Raw genomic sequence first — 24,826 nt, forward strand, 5'->3', positions numbered from 1 at the left:
CATGATGTTGGGATTCATACTGATGTTGGAAATGGCTTTTAATCCAGCTGTGGGGATGGAGAATAGGGGAGGTATAGAGGGAACAAGATTGTCCAGGGGATGGTAATCACTGAAACTGTAAATGGAAGTGGGAGGGCGTGGTGATCCATTATGCTATTCTCTCTACTTTTGAGTATGTTTTTAAATTTGCATAACGTATTCTTTGTTTATAAGAATAGTCAAGGTTGGAGAAGGCACTTTTGGCTTCACTCCAAACCCATTTATTTTTCCTTTATACAACATTTTCATGAGCATTGCTAGCTAATTTCCAAACACATAACTAATTGAAACACTTTAAACATTTTAAAAGATTTTTTAAAGTACATAGTGACAAAAGTAAGAAATTATAGGTAACAAGAAGGGAACTTCTCAAAAAACACTATATAAAATAACACAGAAATGATAATTTACTACAATCGCAGATAGAACACACTTCAATAAGCTCTGAGAACATTACTGTATTTCCATAAAAAAGCTGTTATCCATAATAATCATGCTTTATCAAGAAAAAGCTATATAACATTATAATATTTTGCTTAAGAAGAAAACAAAAATAAGTAAACATATCTTTAGTTTTTATTCAAATCAGTAAAAATTTTTAAGTTTCTAACCTACTAGACACTAAGTCATCTATACAAGTCAGCTACCTAGAACAACTCATTCTCTGAGGTTCCATATAGCTAAGTGTTGGAACTCAGCTCTAAACATCCAGTTCCCCAAAATATTTAAGTAATTTATATTTCCACAAAAACATACATTTAGTGTTCATGAGAGTCTCAGATTTAACTTAAAAAGAAACAAAAATTCAACAAAATCTACTCTTACCCTAATAATTCTGTGAAGGAAAAGTATTACATGAAATATTTTTTTTCAAACTCCATTTCTGATTAAAAATGTAAAGCAGGTATCTGCTTATGTTCACAAAAATTTTCATGGAATATTATGTTATTTTTCTCTCCCTACAAAAGAGAGGCTAAAGTCATATTGATAATGCATACTGTTCAGAGTAAATATGTTTGCTTTAAAATATCCTGAATCAGTGAGCTTTTTATTGGGCAGCCCAATCTGTTGGAAGAAATGTTTTGGGGCACCTGGCTGGCTCAGTTGGTAGAGTATGGGACTCTTGATCTTGGGGTCATGAGTTCAAGCCCCATGTTGGGCATAAAGCTTACTTAATTAAAAAAGAATGTTTTGATACTTACTATTAAATTTCTCTCCCTAAATTAGACCAAAGATCAGAAATAGGGGGTGAAAGATTCTATCTTTTTTATCTATCTTAATACCTATTGTCTATTTTTGTTTCTGTCCTTTTTGTCTATGGCCTCCAAATAAACAGGACTCTTTTTCTTTTTTGAGTACCTGGCATAAGGAGAGCACAATAGGGATAAAACATGTTTTGGGAGTGGGAGGCTTGGAGAACTGAAATAGCCTAGGGGCTGCCTCCTCGCTTCCAGCTGAGCCACACCCCATACAACCCTCGTGTCACCAGGCTGTTAGCGCTGTCCACTTCTTGGGAGAGTAACTTGCATTCAGGAGATTGTGCCCCGCACTCCCCTAAGAGGACTCTTGTTGGGGTGTGATGTTCCAGAAATTAACCCCTAAGTACTTCTTTACTGATCTGGTGCAGAAAAGCTTCTGGGCTCCTTTGAATAATTTATAGAGAAGACTAAAATAGATATGCTCCTGTAGAAGTATGAAAGCAGAAGCCAGGCTAGCATTACCCTCTCAGCAGACAAGGCAAGCACCTATGAACTGCCTGCAAAGAAGACCCACACATTGATGTTCTGTCATTCTGGTGCTGGGGTGCTTCCTTTAAGGATAAGATTTGTCTGCACTTTGCTTACAGGATTTACCAGAAGCCTTCTGGAAGGGGAGGCCAAGTTGTATTAGATTAGCCTAGCTCCCTGATGACCAACATATCTTTCAGATTTCATGAACATCCTCAAGAAGCTTAGTTTAGGTAACTTCTCTCTAAAGACCAGAAATCATGTGATACATTTCCCTTCCATGTCACCATGCCATACCCCCTCTTTCTTGCTAGTCCCTTGCATCCAGCTTCCAAGGATGCTAAGCAGAGGGCAGTGTCCTTTCATGTGGAAAACCACAGGGGCGGAGACAGAATACTGCAAGAACCAGATGTATCTGGGGCATTTCCATTTGGCTGTCTTCAATAATATAGAGCATGGATGCCACAGTGCAGGAAACCTAAGTTCAGTCTGAGAATGAGAAATTCCAAGATTATTTTTTAAAAAGATTTAATTTATTTATTTGAGAAAGAGAGAGCATAAGTCAGGGGAGGGAGAGGGAAAGGGCCCAGCAGACTCCCTGCTGGGCGTGGAGCCTGAAGCGTGGTTTCCATCCCAGGATCCCGAGGTACCTGAGCCGAAGTCAGATGCTTAACCAACTGAGCCACCCAGGCACCCCTCCAATATTCTTTATTGAGCTCCACAACACACTGTTTGGAGTCTAGGCACCAACACCCTTGCTCTTCCTTGTTTGCAAAGCAGAGATAATGACACCAACTCAGGGACTCGTGCACGAGCTAATTAATGATTGCCCAGTGCTAAATATAAAGAGGCTTCATGGTACAGGCAGGTAATATGTCCCTTTAGGAGTGACACATATTAATTATACTGTGTGAGAGCCCAGCAAAGCTGCATCAATCAGTTTGAGAAAGGTGGTCTAAGTAGATCCACCCTATTTCATTTTTATGAGGATATACTTGCTTTTTGGTTTCCTGTTCCTAGATTCATCTTTGTAATAGTGCAGAATTATGTTATTTCTATTTCTTATTTAACTCCTTACCTCTGGCCAGCTAGCAGTTGGTTCAGTTTCTCTGGGTGTAGTTACAGAACGTTGTGTTTACTGGGCTGTTGCTGGACAGACTGGAGAGGAGAGGCTACACCAACATCTTGGGGACCAATGGGAAGCTCCCTGTCACTGTGGAGAAGTCCAGGATTGGCCTGGCAGCCTGAGTGCTTGGCAGAGGGGCTGCACCCACACCCCTTCCCAGCACAGGCCAGGGCTTTCTGTCCTTGTGGGGGTAGACTCTGGGGGCCTTGACGCAGAGTTGCCAAAGCTGTTTGCTACCAAACTGGTTCCTGACAAAAAATATTGACTTTCTGTACATGAAACAGCTACAAAGAAAGATCTTTTTCCTTTTAATGCCATTCATTGGGGCAGTAAGTGAGAAGGTTGTATCACAAGGGGACAAAATGGGTTTGGAACTTGGCCGCCTAGGAAACAACACAAGCATGATAACCCCCATGGTGACAGAACTGTAGAAAAGAGAAACAGTGTGTGTGCTGTACTGCCTATGTGTCAAACTGAAATCAGTAAAGCAAATCAAATTAAGAAAATCAGACTGCAGAATACCTACTAAGTATTAAGCAGACATTGTGAAATAAAATAACTAAGGAAATTAAGTTGAAAAAGGTACAGAGAAAAATTTATTCATTCATTCTTCATTTATCGAGCACCTCATCTATACCAGCCGTTGTGCTAGGAATGGGGATGCAGCGGTGAACAAGAGACAAAAATCTTTGTTTCACAGAGTTTACATTTTGAGGGAGAAAGACAATCAACAAGCAAAGAAACAGTGGGAAAATACATAGTAATATGCCCTATGCAGAGAATTCATGTAGGTTGGGGTGATCATAACTGAATGGGCTCTCTGCAGATGTAACATTTAAGCGAAGATGTAAAGGACAAGAAGGAATCAGTCCGGTGAGGACTGAGGGGAAGTGTGTTCCAGGCCAAACAAACAGGGAGAGTCAAAATCTCAAGGCAAGAAAGAGTCCTGCACAAGTAACTGCTCCAATGTGGCTGGGCACAGCAAGGAGGAGAGTTTGAGTTGGGCGGGGGTGGGACGCAGCTCACGAAAGGCCTGTAAGCCCCCATGAAAACTGGAGATTTCTAAGTGTGATGAGAAGCCATCAGAGAGTCGCAAAGAAGCAAAGAAGTAGTAGGATCTGATTCATGCCTTTAAAACTCTCTACTGGGAGAGTTAAAAGATATTCCATTTTTGTGGCTTGGGAAATTTCAGACTGCATTGCACAAGACAACTGTGGCCCGACAGTCTTTGTGAATGTGTGGATTGTAGAGTTACGGTGTTTAACTCACTCTGGCCCTTTCCATAGTCACGGGTTCCCTGTTGACTTCCTGCCATACTTTTGTCAGTTGCTGTTCCTAACTCTTCTCCACACTCCAAAACCACCCTGCCCTCAATCATCAGTTCTTCCCTAGACTCATTTTTGGGGTAGTGACTTTATTTCTTTCTCTACAAAGAAAAGTAAAGCTACTCAGTGTGAATTTCTTTTTGTGTCAACTTCACATTTGGATACATCCTTGGTTTGGGAAGATGTATCCCTGCTCCCCTAGGAAGATTCTCCCCTCCACCTGTCTGAAGATCTGTGTCTTAACCAGTTTGCACCTCCAAAATGATTCCCTCATTCTGAAGCATTTTTAGTATTATCTCTTCTCCTTTGTCCTCTTCTCTTTTTTTTTTTTTTTTAAGATTTTATTTATTTATTTGACAGAGAGAGAGAGACGGCGAGGGAGGGAACACAAGCAGGGGGAGTGGGAGAGGGAGAAGCAGGCTTCCCACGGAGCAGGGAGCCCAATCCCAGGACCTCAGGATCATGACCTGAGCTGAAGGCAGGAGCCCCTCTCTTCTCTGCTTCTAACACTAGAGCCTAGTTCATCTGATCTGCATGGGCAGTTCCGCCCTCTGTGCTGCTACCTTTTGGCAGTCTCTAACATTTCCCCTTCAGGTCTGTGCTTCTCCTTCAACCTGTAAATGAACCTCAGCCTTCCTCTCCAGTTCCCAGTGCCCACATCTCTCTACTCCCGTAACCTTCAAGAACCGTACAGATTCAACCATATCCTTCTTTTTGCCAAATTCTTTATTTGCTTCAACTTACCTACCTCCTGACTTCCCTCTTTTACTTGCTCCTTGTGTGAACTTTATGTTTCTCTTTTTAAGTTTAAACATTCACTAAATCTCTCATCATTTATTCAACATTTACAGACAACTCTCAGTTATGTAGGATTCTGTCAAGTCCCTCACTGGCATTCTTTCTCTAAATTTACTACAGGTGCACAGTCCCTTATGCAAAGACTATTGGGGCTGGAACTATTTTAAAAGCAAAAATCTTCAGATTTTTTTGAAAGATAATATGCATATATACCATAATGCATTAATATCTGCAGCAAAAATGTATGACAATTCATGCTAAGTGGGATAATTAAAGACAAAATTTGTCTCATAAGAGTTCAGGTCAGATTTTGCTGCCAAATGAGTTTTGATGTTAATTTACAAAAGAAAGGAAAGGAGGAAGGGAGAAAGAAAGAAAGAAAAAGAAAGAAAGAAAGAAAGAAAGAAAGAAAGAAAGAAAGAAAGAAAGAAAGAAAGAAAGAAAGAAAGAAAGAAAGAAAGAAAGAAAACTTGGAAAGTTTTCAGCTTCTAATTTGTTCTGATGCTATCTCAGGTCTATTTCTCTGTACTGCTTTTTCTGTTACTCTAAAACTTTCTACCTGATTTTCAAGTTACTACTTCAAAGTCAACATTTTCTAAAAAGAACAAATTGATTTTTCTTGCAAGCAGTCTTCCTTTCTGAAGAATTTCACTTGCCACCAGAAACATCATTTTTTTAAAGCCTCCTAAACTAAAAACCTTAGAATCTTTTTTATTCCATCCACTTTTGCTCCTACATACAATCTATCATTGAATTTCTTGACCTCAGCCCATTCAACAGCCTCTACTTTAATACAAGCCCATACTGTTTTAACAGCCTTTTGGGCAGTTTCTGAAATTCTAGTCCCCATCTGTGATCACAGTTTTTTATTTCCCTAAACCCCAGCTTTCCATCACACCAAGAATATCAATGACACTACCTCTGAAATATTTCATTCATCATGAATGCTTCTTTGCTCAAGAACTTACAACACTTTCTCTGTCTGTATTTAAAGATTGGGCTGTACCCCACATTTATTCCTGAAGAAAGTTCAACTTCCTAAGGTTTCTCTCTGTACCATTCTCTTTAACCAAACATATGGTATTTTGATTTATCTTCCCATGAATTCAACTACCACCCTGATGCTGATTCCTTTCTTAATTGTAAAATAGAACAACATGGTGTCAAATGTAACTGATATACTGTTTTTTAATTTTTTAGTCTTAAATAAAATTTGTCATTCCTTTTAGGCTTGTTTTAGGGTAAGCTGTTGGCAATTTGTGTGACTGAGTTAGTCAGGGTACTCCCAACAATTCCCTTTTCATTCCCTTCCATTTTCACTGAAAGGAGAAACTCCCAAGGTACCTCATTAACAATCATGAAATGAATAAATAAATAGCACATGTGCCAAAGGAACAAAGCTTAAGCCACTGGCAGAATGTTAGCATTAAAATTGCAGAAGCCCTAGAGACTTTTAGTGAGCTTTGAATGAATGCTGAGTACATGGGTATTGAATCTCTTTCATTATTTTGTATACTTTGACCTTCTAGTGCTTGTTTCCCTTTCTCCTATAATCTACCTACTAATTCCTTCATTACTATTTATGCTGTGAAAATATGTGATGCTCCGTTTAGTACTTTGGATGACCGTCAATGAATATTTACTCACAAACTTGAAAATATTTGCTATCTCAAATAATTTTTTTAAATTAAGTAGAGGGGTGCCTGGCTGGCTCAGTTGGTAGAGCATGCAACTCTTGATCTCAGGGTCATGAGTGCAAGCCCCATGCTGGGCATAGAGCTTACTTAGAAAAATGAAGGCAGAGAAGACAACTCATTGCAATATCAGCTAGCAACACAGGAAGGTCAAACTATCAATTTCTTTAACGATTGCTCCCCCCTCAATTCCAACTTGGATATCATTTTATTCAATGAATTTTTAAATGACCAGAAGGAGATATTCACGGTTGCTGTTTTGCTCGTATAGATTGAAATAAAATTCAAATCAATTCATTAAATTTAAGAGTGAGTCTGCAAACTAAAGAAAATTCAGTAGGGACAATCAGCTTATTTCAGGTTTAAAACATAACTACAAGATGTAACAGACAAGTTGGCTGGGTAAAATACAGAGCAGAAAAGACCTGTATGGGGGGTGCATTTAATAAGGAGTTAATGAGAGCAATGTGATGTAAAATTTCTTTTAAAAGGCAATATGATAATGAGATGAGTTAATAAAATTGTTACATAAAATGATAGATACTAGAGGCGGAAGAACATTATATGTAATCTAGTCAAGTTGTTATCATTATTTTTTTTCAGTAGTAAGACATTTTATGCAAAAGAAATTGTAACAGGGATTCAGCCATATGTAGAAAACAGATGGAAGTGAGCTTCCCTGAGAGAGGACACGGCATGAAGCTTGCAAGCCTGAGCTCCTCTCCCATCCACCTTTCCAACCATCCCTTTCTCCCTGTTGCAGCCTCTGAGGCACCTCAGTGGATTCCCTAGGGCTCCACAGAGCACGATCTAAACCAGCTCCCATCTCCTAATTTGCAAATATAAAAGCTGGTGCCCGGGAAGGATACATAACCTACCAAAGCTAATGCAGCTGGCCTAAAGAAGACTGACATCAGAGCTCTGGTCTTTCAGCTACATTCAGTGCTCTCTAGTTCAATTTTCTGGTCATTGCATCTCCATGTATTGAGTGTGTTCTATATTCCAGGTACTGCATGAGGTGCAAAGGAGATGGGGAATATCCTGCCTTAGAGAATGCTAGTAATGAAGAGATAGGCTTCTGAATAATAATATGGAGAAATTATATGCGATGGTACAGAATTCCATGAGAACATGAGAGATGTCAGATAATATCAGCTGAGAATGCAGGAAAACTTTGCAAATGAGATACTATTTAATCAGTTTTAGAGATGGATAGGTGTTGATCAGGCATAATTTTTTGCATTCACAGATACTTAATAGATTACTATAGCCAGTTTGGACTATTACAGGTTTAAAATAGAAAATCAAAGAGGGGTTTTTAAAGGGCATTTGTTGTTATTATAATACATATTGTCATTTTATAAACTACCTGGAAAAAAATCAATATTTGGAATTAACATTTACCTTTTGGTGGAGCTTCACTTAATTGCTAAACCCATAGAAGTTAATACTTCCTAGAAGTATTTTGATATTCTGCCTAGCTATTTTAGGCAAAAGTTATGAGGGAATCCAAGGGCAAAGTCCTCTCTGCTGGTTTGAATGATATTATCACAAAGAGGGAGATGCTTAAAATGAGGAGTTTTAACATCCATGCCAAAAACCGTCTCTACTTCCCTCATTTTCTAAGTTAGCCATTCTTCATTTTAAGATTCTAATGAAACAAAATCAGATGGGTGAAAAATTCCTCATTATTTAGGGTTCTTATTTGGACCATCTTGGTCAATAGCATGTTCAGGTTTCTAAGATCTTCATTCAAAGTCAGCAGGGAATTAGTTTAGATGGTCCATTGTTTACTGAGATGATGCAGGTTGCCTTGGAGAGATTAATTTTTTTTAAAGCTGCATTTGTCATACTCACAGAGATCTCTCAGAACCACATGGTACCCAAATGCTCTAAGCATTTAAGTTAGTGTTGTCTGTCCTCCAGTCTCAAATCTTTATTTTTCCCCATGTTCTTCTGAACATTTTCTTCCATGTTGCTCGTTAGAAGTCATTAAAAATATCCCCTGGGAGCTGATAATGAATCAGTAATTAACAAGGGACACAAATCTACGCATAGTGAATTTTTGATCTCTCTATACACGGTATTTGACTGACGCTTCCAAAAGAGAAAGTCATCAGGTGCAATGGCAGAGAGAAATGAAAGTTTTGCTAAGAAGCAATGACAGTAAAATCAATAGTCATGGGAATAAACACAGAATAATTAATACACTAGTCCCTCCCCACTCGTCTTGAAATAAACAGCTCCTAGGGTCCACCTGACCGATGTGGTCAGTGAACTGCCAACTTCAAATGTTTTACTCTACTTTCAACTGTCACTTCAGCATTAGATGTTCTTCAAAAGTATATGTAATACACAAACATATATATGTATATATATTATATATGTATATATATCATACAAACGCATACACACATATATATTTAAATCTATTACCTATTTCATTAAATTATGGGTTATACTGTAATCAGTACTCTGAAGAAAAACAATAGATCAGAAGTGTACAGGGCATGCTTTACTTAGAGCACATAACAAAAACTAGTCTGACCTACACATTCTGCACATTCCATTCCAAAAGCTTCAAAGCTATCATGTGAGAACAAAGCAAATATATAATATTATAGGTGAAGAAGAGAGGGATAAATAAGCATCAAAGGAGAGCTCAGGTTGGTGGGGATGGCCACCCCACATTTTACAAAGTAGCACAAAAGATTTACTACTAAAACAACACACTGGCTTTTATAAACAGGAACTGGGGATAATGAGTAAGATCAGGGTTGACCTTGATTCACCTTTCAACCTTAAGACATCTCCTGTCAAATCAGGTACATAAAAAGCAATTCTGAGCTGTTGATCTGAATCTTAAGCTAATCATTCCACTTCTTAAAGCACGTTTATGTGATTTATTAATATCTGATTCAAATAAGAGCTTGGCATACGGTAAATGAGCCCAACCCAAAGGAAAGCAGCTTTTGAGAGAAGACAAGGTAGCTTGGTTCTCTTCCAGCACTGAAGTTCTAAAAAGGCTAGAGTAGAGAGGACTAAGTCTCCAAGCACCGTACCCAGCAGAGGCTACATTCACAGGCATTTACTTCGCTGGTTAAGCTCGAACCAATTGCTGTTCAACCCTCAGAAAAATAAAAAGTATCTAGGTGAATATATTAATAAATAGTGCCCAGGATACTTGCAAAGATATGAGACTAGAATGGCATTAGCCCTGCATAACAGTAATAGATACTGACTCACAATCACAAACCTCATACTCAAACATTATAAAAGAGACGCTGGACAAATCAGTGACTCAGGATTCCCTCGGCAAAGACTTACCTCAAGATCCCGGTCATAGACCCTGTTTCTAGAGTTTTCACGTCTGTTTCGGTAGTCAGGACACCTATTCCGATACTCAACACTCCTGCTCCGATTACTGGCACACGCATGGCACCTGCCACAGCCACAGCCACAGCAGGTCCGACCCCCCATCAAGGTTCTGGACGGGACTGTTCTTCAGATTTTCCTCAGGAGAGGGTAATAAGTATTGCGGAAGAAGTGGAGTGGGGAAGTGGAGTCCAGGGCTACAGATGCAGCCACATCTGGTTCCACCTGGCCCAAGTGTTGTCAGAGTGCAGCCAGCCAGGCCTCTGTTCTTAGCAAAAGAAGGGATCCCCAATGAGGGATTTCTGACCTGCTATGATTAGGAAAAAACTCTTCATCAGTTCAAAAGAACACAAACCCCCAATTTTTCATCTCTTCAGCCAAAATGAAGATATGATCCTCTCTCGATGTCCTCACCTAAACAAATGAGCATCACTGGCCAGTGACTCCTCTTTATTATGGGGATGATGTCACAAGAGCTTTAATTTCCCCCTCTACTGCATTAGCTGGTAGGAATTCAGCTTAAAATTTGAGGATGTCAGAGACCAATAACAGTAATTACTACTTACACAGAGCTTTGTATATGCCCCAGGCTTTACAATCATTAGTGATTCCTTGCAGCAAGCTGGGCATGCTGATCAGGATGATCACCAGCCAGTATTCTTGAAGGAAATGGATCTGTCTTGACTAGAGCTGAAAACAGAATCCCAAAGACTTTAATTTAAATGTTTTCAGTCCTTGATGCTTGGAGTCTAAGACTATTGTAAATATTTTTAATAGCAAGTGCAAGAAATTTATTTGAACAAAGGGACCGAAAGAAATGCAGAAGTGGAACTGGAATGAAGGAGAGGAAAGACCATTTCAGTTACTCTTCTGAGATCTTCATTGAACTCCCTTGCATGCGTGACCAGAAAACCTTTCAGAAGTCCCAGTCCTGATAACGCCCCCTCCAGTAAGGGCAGGGAAACATTTCAGGTTTTCCACGACTTAAGATCTCCTCCCACACAAAACCCCCACCCCCACAAACACAACAAACTTAAACTCTAATTGGATAACAGAACACGGTATTATTTAAAAAGAAGAAGAAGGATACACAATGATTAAAATGTCCCATACAAGAACACAATTTTTATCAATTCTGAATACCAATGATTATTACTTTGTCAAAATATCTTCAGCAAGACAAACAATCCAATACAAAAATAAGCAAAGAACATGAAAAGGTAATTCACCGAAGGAATATAAATGGCCAATAAGCAAAAAAAAGAGTTCAATCTCTTTTTTAATTGAAGAACTGCAAATTTAAACAATGAGCTACCAAAGGTTGGCAAAAGAAGAAAGACTGATTATATACAACATTTATAAAGTGGTAGAAAAATAGGCACATTCATTCACTTTGGTTGGGAGCTTAGGTTGATAAAAGTTTTTATGGGCAATTTGATAGTATCTGTAACATTTAAAAATAAGTGTGCTTTCCATTCAATAATTCTGTTTCTAGGGAATTTATCCCACAGAAATACCAACCAAAAAATCTCATAGAGACAGTATTGTTGACAGAAGAAAAAGGGGGGACGTTGGGGTGCCTGGCTGGCTTACTCAGTAGAACAGGTAACTCTTGATCTCAGGATCGTGAGTTTGAGCACCACACTGGGGGTAGAGTTTACTTAAAAAAAAAGTGGCAATAACTTAAATGTCCATAAATAAAGATTGGGAAACTACACAACAGTACCCCTATTATATCATATATATGAAATACTCCACAGCAATTCAAGAGGCATATTTATAGATACTAACTTGGAAAGATGATCCTAAAAATTGATAAGTAAAAAAACAAGTTGGAGAATTGTATGAAGTGTATGATCCCTTTTGGTAGGAAAAGTACAAATGGACTAACTCTATTTACATAAACGCATAAGAAAAAATTCTGAAAGGATACATACCAAACTAGTTAACTTCAAAGGTGATGAGACAATTTAAGTCTTTATTTTGTATGTTTCAGAATATTGGAAAGTTTTTGCAACAAGCAGATATGATATTTAGAAAAAAATAATAAACATATTATCACACTTAAAAAACAAAACAAAACCTGGAAACCCTACCACAGTTAAAGCCTTCTAGTTTGGATTAATACAGGAAATGGACTGGCTAATATATATTTATGTTTATTTTTATATATGTAAATAAACAGCACCCTCAGTCATTACATCAAAGGAAGACAGCACATGTATTTGGGGTGAAAGAAAAACAAACCACTCACTGATTTCCTGCTGCATCCTGGTGACCACGATACCTTCAAATGCGTGGTATCACAGACTGATAGAGATAGCCTGATTTTTCCAAAGCCAGCTATACATAAGCAATCAATCTTTTTCTTATAAAGCCAGACATTCAGCTTTGATGAGAAAAACAGCTGGTATACCATATCCTGCTGTTTGTAAAGCCATACTTAGGGTATTAAAGCAACATTCTCCAGCCTATAGAATGCCCAAGCTCTGGAACCTATGTAGGAAAGGCAGCTCTAGCCACACCCAGTAATACCAGGCTTTTCCAGAGGCAAAGAAGTGCCTCCTGTGCCACCAACTCTCCCTTGATGTCTGCAACTCCCCAGCACAAGTGGCAGAGGAGAAGGTGGAGGCACGCTCAGCAAATGGCCACATTCTCTTTCTGCTGTCCACACACGGCTTATTTATGTACATATGTATACGTGTATTTGGTGAGCAGTCCTGCTCTACTTTTGAAAGCCTAAATAAAAATGAAATTTGTACTAGAACCGAAATGCTGCACGTTGGCAATAACATTGTTTTCTATTATTTTTTTATGGTGAATATACAGCATTTCATTCATGCAAAATGTATAGCTAATGTTCCAGCCACATGAATGCAGTCTGACCCTCGGGGTCTCCTCGTCCAGTAAGGAAGGTGCCTTGTAAATTAGTATGGTATGGTAAGTGCTGAGTTTGGGGTACATCCAAGGTAAATGGCAGCACAAGGAGGAAAATAAAAAAATAAACAACTTTTCTGAGGCAGATGTCACAAAGGAATAGCTGTTTGAGCAAGACCCTAAAGGACGAGTAGACAAAACATGAAAAGACTGTAGGCATGGGAAGAAATATCTGCAAAGGCAGTAGAATGGCCCACTAAGGACACCTGGGAACAGTAGCCCCTCAGACAACGCAATCAGAACTGGTACAGATTACAACAAATCAGAGAATCATAAAAATTGCATATGCATACCTAAACCATTTTAATTTAACTTTAATCACAATATAACTGAAATCATACCTATTCATTCCTCTATTTTAAAATTTTTTTGAATATGCAATACCTTCACATAGCTCAAAATTCAAAATATGAGAAAGTATACAGCAAAAAGTCTCTCCCGCCCATGTCCCCTATCTACCATTCTCCCCACCCCTATCACAGGTAATTAGTTTTGAATGTATCCTTCTATATTTTTTGAAGATTTTTTAATTTATTTATTTGAGAGAGAGAGCGAGAACGAGCACAAGTTGAGGGGGGAAGCAGAACAGAGGGAGAAGGAGAAGTAGGCTCTCTGTTGAGCAGGGAGCCCAAAGTGGGGCTCGATCCCAGGACCCTGGGATCATGATCTGAGCTGAAGGCAAATGCTCAACTGACTAAGCCACCCAGGCGCCCCATATTCTTCTATATTTTCTTAATTAACCCACAAGCAAAAACATTTATTCTAATCCCCTGACTTTTGCACAAAATGAAACATGCCATACACATTGTTCTCTATCTTTAATTTTGTTTTCTAACAGTATATCTAGACTTTTAGATCAGTACAGATAGAACACAGAGAGACTCTTGCCAGGCAGTTGGTCTGATAAGGGTGAGCGATTGAAGCTCGGCAGTAGATGAACCTGCATGGATAGGACAGGTCCCAGGGTGAGGTGGGGTGGAAGGATAGTGAGATCTGACTGGTGATGAAAGCAGACATTTGGGGGGCACCTGGGTGGCTCAGTCATTAAGCGTCTGCCTTTGGCTCAGGTCATGATCCCAGGGTCCTGGGATCGAGCTCCACATCGGGCTCCCTGCTCGGCGAGAAGCCTGCTTCTCCCTCTCCCATTCCCCCTACTTGTGTTCCCTCTCTTGCTGTGTCCCTCTCTGTCAAAAAAAAAAAAAAAAAAAAAAAAAAGCAGGCATTTGGGACAAGGAAGGCCCAAGGGCTCAGCAGTCTCTATTCACAACACCCGATGGCACAGGTGTTTTGAGGTAAAGTGCCAATAGGAAGGTGAAATGTAGCGTTGGAATGGATGGATGATACTCATAAGTCCTTTAAGTAAGTCACTATTGGGATGGTCTAAACTTGGTCTAACCTCAGTAACCTCAGTCTCGGGGTGAGGGTCGGAGAGGTTAGACTTCAGGATTTGGAAGGTCCTACTTTTTGCATGATGATTTTAGAACTGTCCTTGGTGAGATTAGCAGCCTGGGTGCCTTGAGACAAAATGTGAGAGCTCAGTGATCAACGTTCATGTACTATGTCCTAGGCCAAGCCAACAGTGGACAAGACATCATATGATGTTCTGTGGGATGAAGCAGCGTGGGGGTGGAGTGAACAAGTCTGAGGCCTCTTAAGTCCTTCATATTTTGAACTTGGTCTGGCCTAAGAAATGAAGTAAAGCTGGGGACTGAGCATTCAGAGCAAAATCGGTGGACCCATGTGGAGTGGCTGGAAAGAGAGAGAGGAGAAATCATGGCGTGGGCAGGGAAATGGGGCATCCCCTCTCAAAGTCGTCAACCACCATGGAAAATGAGTGTTAGAAAACAGTTTTTTCTTCTTTTCTACCTCAACCAATGCTTGTTAAATTGGATTGTTATACTTCTTGACTAAACTAGAATAACCAGGCTGGAAACTGGAAGATGCTCCACTTTGACAATTATAAGATGAATTAGGCAATAAAAAAGCTGTCAGAAGTGATTGTGGTAGAACCATCTCTGGGATAGCTGAGACCAAAGTAGCTACCTGTCTGTTTCAACGATTTGGGAGCATCCCAATCTCAAAGAGTGAGATTAGAGATTCATGGATGTTTCCTGAATGATGGGGCAGAGAAACACTGACAAGAGTTGACATCTGTACAAGTGACTTCTGAAGGAACAATACTGATTTGGCAAGACTTCTTCTCTTCTATCAATTATAGTTACCCTTTTTTTTTTGAGGGGGGCAGGGGCTTATTTTATCTTTTAAAAAGTACATATGCACACACACATATGGATAATGGGAAATAGAGGCTTTATCCAGGTCATCAAGAATGAAAGAATCTAAATGGTTAAAGCAAAATAGTTTTTTGCTTGAATTAATCAAATAATTGCCATACCTGTTTATTCCATTTTACTTGTTTGAACTTGGCTTCAGAATGATTAAAATTTTAACCTATAATCATTATAGTCACATAAAATTTTCTAGATCAAAATAAGTGACTACAATTGAAAAAGGATTAAATGATTTTTGTACTAGAAATCATAGAAATTCTCATTAAGGTAATTGCCTTCTTTGAAGACACTGATTTTAATTAACAATACATTGCTCAGCATCTTGTTCTATTCTTTTTTAAAAATGCTTTAATTAATAAAGAGTGTTCCTTCATGTCCCAGAAATACCTCCATGTAGTAGAATTAAGACATTTTCACTAATGAAATAAAGTTAAGCAGAAACTATAACATAATAAGTACATAAATATAACAAAAGACATAATAATCTACAATGTTAATCCTCTCTTATATGCAAAGAAAGAATTCCTCAACAAAATTGTCACTTGTATACAGAATACATGTTTTCATTTAGTGATACCACTTTTTTATGCTTTTCTCTAATATGAAAAAGTAGTCTGTTAGAAATAAACATTTTACATAAACATATCTTCTGCTGTAAAATGGACTAAGGATTTTATGTGGCCATTGAAAGGAAAGATTGTTTTGTACAAATAAATATAAAATCCCTGGTGATTTTTCCCATCTAAGATTTGAATTCTAGTAATATTCTATTTTGATTTTTGTTATGCTTTTTTTCTCTACTTGATGTATATATGCATTTGAGAGGCAATACTATCTTTGTAATTTTAAATCCATATTTCCGTTTACACAAGCAGGTATAGTAAATGGCTTCTCATTTTGATTGAAGGATTCGATATAGTATTGTCATCTTTAAGGAATGTCTGAGGAATTTTAACAGCATGTTAAATAAACAAATGCAATAACAAAATGTACAGAACAAATATAGAGAATGAATAAATACTGGTTGTTTGGGGAAAGGCAAATTGCTTAACTTTAATGCAAATGAAAATTTAAACACTTGTTTGAATAAATACATATAACCAAGAAGGCTAGATCAACTCAGGAATCTTAAGAAGAATTTATGGCCTTTTGCCTGGGAAAGAGACCAAGGGTGGTCCTGATTCACCGGCCTAATAAATGTGCTGATTCCCCAAGGAAGTGAGCAGGCTCGTTGCAGAGCAGACTAAGAGAAGGGTACTTTGGAAAGTATGGGAAGTGCCTGGCACACAGGCACTCATAGTAGGTACGAACCACCCAGAATCTAAGTGGAGTTAACTTTTGTTTCCCAATGATAGTGGCCAGGCCAGTGCGGGGGGATGTCTTGCACTTTTGAGAATGATCCACCAACTCCTCTCAGCCATGATCTTGAGAGACAAAGTTGAGAACACATCAGCAGGGAAGAGAAAGCCTGTTCTCCTGCTTCTCCCTTTCTTTCAGGCCTACTAGACTATGCAGATGAGAAAGATCAAGAGAGCCAGAGCCCAGAGAGAGCAGGAGTAAGAAAGAGAGATGGTGGAGGGGAAGAGAGGGTAGGGAGATGGAGGGAGAGGGCCAGAGAGAGAGAGAGACAGACAACAGGCAGACCCAGAAGGGGATCTTGGAGGCAGTCTTTCCTGTTGTGGGTATTTGGCCACCTCTCAGTGGGAATGTGTAAGCCAAGTAGAGAGTTTCAGGTGGTGCCTGGCTGAGCCCATCTCAGGTGACACTCGGAGACGGTGTAGCCAGACCGACAGTCTGCTTTTGCCTCCTTCTTTACCTTCTTGCCCTTCTTTCTCTGCTCTGGCTCCCTGCTACACTGGGTCCCCAGTTCACCTGTCTCGAGCTGCAAGCCTCCTTGTCCCTGCCCACCCTCACAGTACTGAGCGCTCTGGGTTGGCCTTGGGGTCTCTCCCTGTGGGCTGCCCCGTGCTCAGGGCTCCCTGACCATAGTCCAGGAGAGCAAGGAAGGGCCAAGAGACCATGTTCAGATGGTATATCAGCACTGTGAAGAAGACAGGACTGTCTTTGGGCCGTGGACCATGGGAGAAGGGCCATCCCTCTGAGGGGATCTGTCTTATGCCCCAGCTCTGAATGCTGCGGCCTATTGTTTCCTGGACTTGAGGAAACATCACAGGACAGTTAATGGCATGATACGTACACAATTATTTTTATTTTGAGTTATTAAAGGACAAATGTAGGAAACAACCTGAAACTCTAGCTAGGACCAGTGACTAGATTTATTAGGTTTTGTTTACAGTTTTAAACTATTTCTTATAAAGAAAGGACAAAAATGTGAAACCAGTTTGAAGATAAGTATAATATACAGTAAGCTAGGTTTATTTAATTTTTAAAATTTAAATTTGATTTTTTTATTTTAATGTTTTGTTAATTTTAAACTTCAGATACTCTGATATTATGCTGTTTGGAGTTGCAAGCTTCTCTATTGCATTTCCCTACCTACTTTTTTTTTTAAAGATTTCATTTATTTATTTGAGAGACAGAAAGAGAGAGTAAGCATGAGCCTGGGGGAGGGGCAAAGGCAGAGGGAGAAGCAGACTTCCCACTGAGAGGAGAGCCCACCACAGGACTTGATCCCAGGACCCTGGGGTCAAAGACCTGAACTGAAGGCAGGCGCTTAACCCACTGAGCCACCCAGAAGCCCCTCCCTACCTTCTTTTATCATGTTCTAATAAAATATAAAATATGAACTAACAATCTCATCCTGTCTTTTTTTTTACTGCTTTCATCACTAAGTAATTTTTAAATTTTTTTATTCTAAATTGTGGTAAAATACACATAAGATAAAATTTACCACCTTAATCATTTTAAATATACAGTTCAGTACCATTAAGTATATTCACACTGTTGTGCATCCCATCTCCAAAACTTTTCATCTTGCACTAATAATTAACTTTTAGTATACAGGATTACTAAAGCAAATTTCTTTTTAGTGGGGGGAGGATTTCTCTTACAACAAAATATCTTTCACTACTAACACTCACTGATCTTACAGAAGTGGGTTGTAACAAGAAATGTATTGTACAACCTTCAAAGCCTGGCGGCTCCACCAGCTCTCACACTATGACTAACAACACCATTGTGCTTTTTTGCCCCAGACAATTATGTGAGTAATATCCTTTTATGAGTGATTGAATGCGGTTAACATACATACACTTCTCTATCTCCCACATTGGGGAAAGCTCTTTTTCTTTTTAAGGCAATACAATTGAGTCAGAACTTTCTATGCAAACATCTAGATATTAAGAAGTAACTGTTGATATAACACCATCTCTAAAATCCTTGCAGTAGGAAGTAGTATAAATGCTTTTTATGGGCATTCCAAATACTGATGTCCATATACTTTGTACGTCTTTGAGTTGAAACACAGTCTGTGCAAAAAGAAAAAAGGCAGGCAAAAGGCACTCATGACAATGAGGAAGAACATCTGAAGGCAGCATAGAGCAAAGATTCACGATCATCCCTTGAGACTCATTATTTATCATGGTGCTTTGATATAAAATGCCCTTTTTACAATTTACATTCGTTTTAAGTATGTTTTTCAATCAGGCAAGGGTTATTTTACCATGTTTTAGTTCACTAAAGTGTTTATTCCTGGGAGCCAAATATTGGAAATGAAGCATTACCTTTTTAAACATTCCAGGTTCCAGAGGTAAAGGGCCAGGCACCTCAGCTGTGTTGTGAAGGAGCTGGAATTCCCCACCATGCAATGCAAATCTCTGGCACTCTGGAGCCACATGGCCTCCATCCACTACCTCTAAAGCTCTGTAAAGAATGGAAACATAAAAAAAAAAAAAAAAAAAGAATGGAAACATAGTTATGTCAATAACCTATCAAGAACTCTGGAAACTCGAGAAACCCAAAGGCACATTTCTGTCTGTTATTTCCAATTAGCCAAGATCATTCTTCAAAACCTACACAGGGTTGTAGATAATTTGGTACTCTCATGCACATTTAGTAACAAACCATGAGGACTTCGCTATGTGGCCAACAGAATTCTTTTAAACCCTATGCAGAAAACAAATCAGAGCTAGATAGGTAGATAAATAGCACTTATAGATAGGTTTGGGCAGTCCAATTTCATTTTACGATTTCTTGGTTGCTCTACTGTCATCACTCTTAAGAAAAGAAAAGATATTTGTACATTTCCTGAACATTGGAAATAAAGTAGGAACTAAATCCATTAGGAGAAAGATCTAGGCTATGCCAGGGAAAAGGAATCATTCCCAGGATTAATATTTATTAGAGTTAAAAGAAATGGAAACCAATGAAGGCAGAGTGTTCTAGTCAACCCTGGTGGTTTCCTACCCAAAACCATTTCCTTTATTCAAACTCCCAGACACTTCTCCCCTCCCACCCCAACTCCACATGTACTTTTTCTTCACTAGTAATCCTGATTTTGTTCAGATAGCCACCCTCCATGTGCCTCAGAGGAAGCCACTTCTGGCTTAGTAGTCCATTGTGATTAGTCTGTTCCTGGAGTCCTGTTCCCCTTGCCAGTAACTGACTTAGGCATATGTCCATACATCTCTCTTGCTGATATTACCCCATTGATTTATGTCTGTCTGACCCTCTAAATGGTTTATACTTTGTCTGAGTTATCTGGTGCAAGTCTGGCCAATGAGATGTGAGGGAGTCTGCTGAAGGCATCAGTGGAAGGTCTTTCTCTTAAAAGAAGGTTTACAGAAAAAACTAGTTCTTCCCTGTAGGCCAGTGTCCTGACTGCATATGATGACTGTGACAGCCACCTTGGAACCATGGGTGGCATTAGCCAAGGAGAACAGATGGAGCAGAAAGCAGACAGAAATATGAGAGCCTGAGTCTTCAAATACATTGTTGAGCAATTGGATTAACCAATCCTAGACCTGCCCTAGCTCTAGAATTCTTGTTATGGTACATAATGAATGTTCTATTCCTTATGCCATTTTGAGTTGGGTGTTCTCTGTTATCTTCAATTGAGCAGATATAAGCATTGATACATTTCTTAATTGTATAATTAAGGCTGGAATAAAGATACTGGAGCAGGATAAGGTCTTTGAGTGAAGAATACTAATGAAGTGTAAAGAGAACTAAAAATCCAAGGCTTTAATAATTCACAGAAGAAATAGAAGGTAGGTTTAGTTTCTCAGTGGCCAGAGGAAGGGAGGACTACTATAAATAGTCCAGGAATGGTGCTTGCTTCGTCCATAATTCTGAGACAGGAAATTCTGAGTGTTCGTAGTACAGCCAATAGCCTCTCACCTTCCTTTGAGAGGAGGAGGCTGATGACATGTTGGCTGACTTCTCTCTCCTCCTGCCTCAGATACAGGCAGTATGGCTGTGCACCTGGTCACAGGCGCCATTATTTCAAACTTGGCTCCAGGACTGGGTTGGGGAGATAAAGAAGTCCATGGGATGTGTGGGCTGGGAGGGCTTCACAAGCAGAGCTCAACTTTAGGACAGCTTCTCACCCAACCCCAGATGCTCAGGCCACCCCACGAGCGTTTCTAGGTCCTCTCTAGAGTGTCAGCCCCGGAACTTGTACTCACAGCAAACTTATTATACAAGTTTGTCTGCTGAAACCAATCTTCACAGAATATTACACAAAAATAATAGACCCAGAATCATGCTGGAGGGTCCCTAGGCCATGTGGTCACTTTTTTAACAACATCTAGCTTCATTCTTTCAGCAAGCATTTTTACATCTCTGTGTGTGTGTCATATGTCAAGGTACACGAGATGAACAAACCCACCCTCTGCTCTCAAGGGTATTAAGGCCTAGTGGACATAGGGGCCCTTTAAGGGGGCACTATTATTCTGAATAACAGTTATACACAGAGCGAGGCAAGATAAATCTCCCTGCCTATGAGCCAACCTTAGTAAGTGGTGTTTGTAAAGGGAAAGGCCAGTTGGAAACTTGGCTAATTTTGCTTTTCCAAAGGGTAAATTTTAGTTTAACTCTGGAGTACACTACAGGTAGTTATAAGAAAGGATGAGCTGGGCTCCCCGGTGAGAAAGTTAAGATTTGTAAATGGAAGTACAGTTTTCTTTGTGAATAGTCACTACCGCTCTCTTATTAAGGACAATATCCTTTGGGTTAAAAAAAAAAAAGAAAGACAAAATAAGATAATAAGATGCCCCAAACACTGCCATACTGGTCTGGAGTTTTAGCAGAGAATAATTTATTGATTTGCTAATTATAACCTGTACTTTCCTTATTTTAGCACAGATATGTTGCCAGAAATGAAAGAGGTTCAGTGTTAACTCCTTCACTTTACTCAGACTCATAAATAAGCGCAATAGTTGCCGGCTCATCCAGTTACTCTGTTTCCTTTTTTTATTTGGCTTGGTTTTAAAAACCAGATTGCCGTTTTCCCTGGAGATTAATTTGGTAGGAAATTAATAATGGCAAGATTGTCTACCCTTTCCTAAGTTAAAAGCCAAAAAAGGCTTTCCAGACAAATCCACGCTCTGTGTGGCTTGAGGCTTATATTATTTGGGGGGCCTCTTTAAGAAAAAGAAAACAAGATATCTTACTTCTTCAAACTTTATAACATTAGGACCTCTCCTAAAGCCTTGGGAGTGGCCCTTAAAGCGTAAGCCTCATTTGCTTCCCATAAATCTGTTTCAGGTTTTCCTAATTCGGTCTACTTCATCAAGTTGTTCCTCAAGCATTTTAATACATGTAGTCCAATATAAAGCAAGTTCAAGGAGTTTCTTTATCTGATAGTTTCTTCTTCTTCTTTTTTTTTTTTTTTAAACTAGGCTTGCATGCTCTACTGACTGAGCCAGCCAGGCGCCCCTCTTTATCTAATAATTCTTGCTTCAGAGATAACGTACATGTAAAATAATAAAATGTGACGCCAAAGTAAAGGTTTAGGTTTAACTGCAGGGTGCAAATTGATGCTGCACTGCCGTCTACTGTCTACTCAAAGAATTCCTCGTGTGTTCTGATAAGGCTTGGAACGGGGGTTTCAAAGTTCTGAAGGGGCTTCCAGCTGCATTGAGTTTTTTCCTCATGAGCGCTTAAAACGCCAGAAATTCTTCTGAATCAAGGCAGTGGTTGTACAGCTACATAAGTTTCCTGGCCATGAAGAAAGAGAGGAAACTTTTAATTCACTACAGGCTAATAGTATGGGTAGTGTTTTTTTGCGGCAACCTCTAAATGGTAGAGAGCTACCATTTCCTGAGCAACTCAGATTATGGACACACACCACCAGAACATTCTAGACTTGAAAAGGCCCTCGAGATTACCTGGTGCAGTCCTCGTTGCAGATTTGAAGAGACAATGGCTCCGAGAAGCCATGAGGCGGACACTACTGGGGGGCCTGCTGATTAGCCATGTGCATGGAGCCAGAAGTCTGACGTCTATGCCAAGGCTCACCCAGAGGCAAATAATGACAGTGTCACCCGTAAGGCCCTGTAAATCTGTCCTATCACCAGAAAACAAACAAACAAAAAACCACATTTATTTCCCTTGGAAACCAAGGATTTTAGATTTACAGAATGGATTTTTCTTTCAGAAGCAATGTCATATTCAGTCTTCTAATTTTCTCAGCCAAAGAGGAGATGGAATATCTCTGTGGTATACACACAGATTTCAAGTCATACCAGCCTAGCCATTAGCTATGTGAACTTGGTGAGTTACATAACTTCTCTAAGCCTCAGCTCCCTCATCTGCAAAATAGGGATAATAACTAGACTGTCATGAGAATTAAATTAGCTCATGCTCATAAAAATTAGCTAATATTCATTTGCTTAGTACTGGCACATAGTAGGTGCTCAGTAAGTACCAGTTATTTTAATTATGCATATGTATGTCAGTTAACATTTCCTGCATAACAGCTTACTAGGTATCATACAGATGTCACTTTGAGCTAGCATATTTATCAGGCTCAACTATTAAATGATATAGAAACAAGAATGGCAGAGATGGGAGTACAGAACCCACCTGACTCCCCGTTTAGAGACTAATTTCAAATTCTCTGCAGATGAGTTTCATGATCACAGTTGGATGGAGATATAAATATAACTTTCTATATTCATTCAAGTTTTAAAAATCCAAAACATCCTAGGAGTTTTGGCTACACAAAGAATGCTCTGACATTAATAGAAGTATTGAGCACCAGCAAACGGTATAGCTTTTAATGCAGAAACTCTGCCATCTACTGGTTGCACAAGATCATCAGTCTACTCATCCTTTTTTTTTTTAGTGTTTCTATAAAAAGTAACACTCTCAGGTCCAGTCAGCCTCCATCCTCCTGGGCCCCTCAATGTTTTAAATGGCAGCTTGAAGGTTTGGGACCATCTCCCAATGTGCTATGTGGGGCAGAATGTCCAAGTCCCCCTCGTATCTGACCACTGGAATGCAGATCATCTTCTCTCCAGCAAAGCCTGGGGACATTTGCCATAATAATTCCATTTTGTGAAATCTAGGCTTTGGGTATTACAGAGTCTGTGAAATTTAATCAAACTCCCTCAGAACCAATAATTGTAAATTTTGGTCATCTGGGATCACTCTCCATGTTCAAGAAACTATGAAGCCCACCTAGAACCAGACTGGGCTCAACAAAGTTTGGCTTCATTATTGGCGATCCCAGAGGAAGGAAGGATCTCATTCTGGGCAAGAGCAAAGAGGACAGGGGACCAAAACAACCTGGGGAATAACTGTCCCAAACCCCAGGAGAACTGACAAACTGAGGTCTGTGTCTCAAGGAAAGGCTCAGGTTCAGTAGGAGACTCATGTTCTATGCACGATTGCACACTCACTCACTTAGAGGAACCAAAGATCGTGGTATTTTTTTTCAATTTCTCTTTATAACATTCAAGTTGGACAATTTCATTGTTAAAATATAAAAGAAATTTTCTTGATTGCTGGTATTTTCCTTTTAAGGCTATTCAAGTTCCTATAACCTAATGGCAGAGAAGAGCAAATGTGGCTTTTCTTTTGATGGTATATCTAATCCCCAAAGAAAGACTGTCTAATGACCTTCCTAAGCTCATAAATAACAAATTAATAATGCAAGAGAGAGTTTTTAAAATTGCTATCCTTTGCAACACAAAGTAAAGCTAGTGGTGATTGTATTACCATGGGGCAGGCAAGGAGCAAGAAGCCTGGCAGAATATGATTATAGATACAAGTGTAGAAACCAATCCTAAATCACCATGGGCAATGCTGGGGAGTCATCCCTGGGCTCTCCTGCTCCCATCACCCCACCTCTGACCACTGGTCAAGGGGCCCTTTGTCACCACACCTGAGCTTGCTTTGAGACACACTAAAGACGCAGCCACATAAGAACTCTTTGTTGTACACATTGCAGGGAAGCTGAGAAGGGTGTTAGTCACCATCTCACTTAATAGTCTCTCTATGGGGCCTGAAAAGAGAAATTTCTCTCATTTTTAAGTGCCAAAAAAAGCTTTTCTTTTCCTCACCTACTGTCTTTCAGACAGTGGGGATGATGTATCTGACCGCAAATCAA

At 39.4% G+C, this 24,826-nt stretch overlaps 1 protein-coding gene across 1 annotated transcript in view; it reads right to left on the reverse strand.

The window, feature by feature from the left end:
• Positions 1-24,826, reverse strand: part of CRYBG1 (crystallin beta-gamma domain containing 1) — a 197,910-nt gene that overhangs the window by 89,414 nt on the left and 83,670 nt on the right. The window contains exon 2 of the mRNA XM_027601951.2: positions 18,996-19,134. Within this exon, the coding sequence (XP_027457752.2) occupies positions 18,996-19,134 (139 nt within the window). The remainder of the gene's footprint in view (positions 1-18,995; positions 19,135-24,826) is intronic.

Source organism: Zalophus californianus, chromosome 7, assembly GCF_009762305.2.
Source record: "Zalophus californianus isolate mZalCal1 chromosome 7, mZalCal1.pri.v2, whole genome shotgun sequence".
NCBI classification, from domain to species: Eukaryota; Metazoa; Chordata; class Mammalia; order Carnivora; family Otariidae; genus Zalophus; species Zalophus californianus.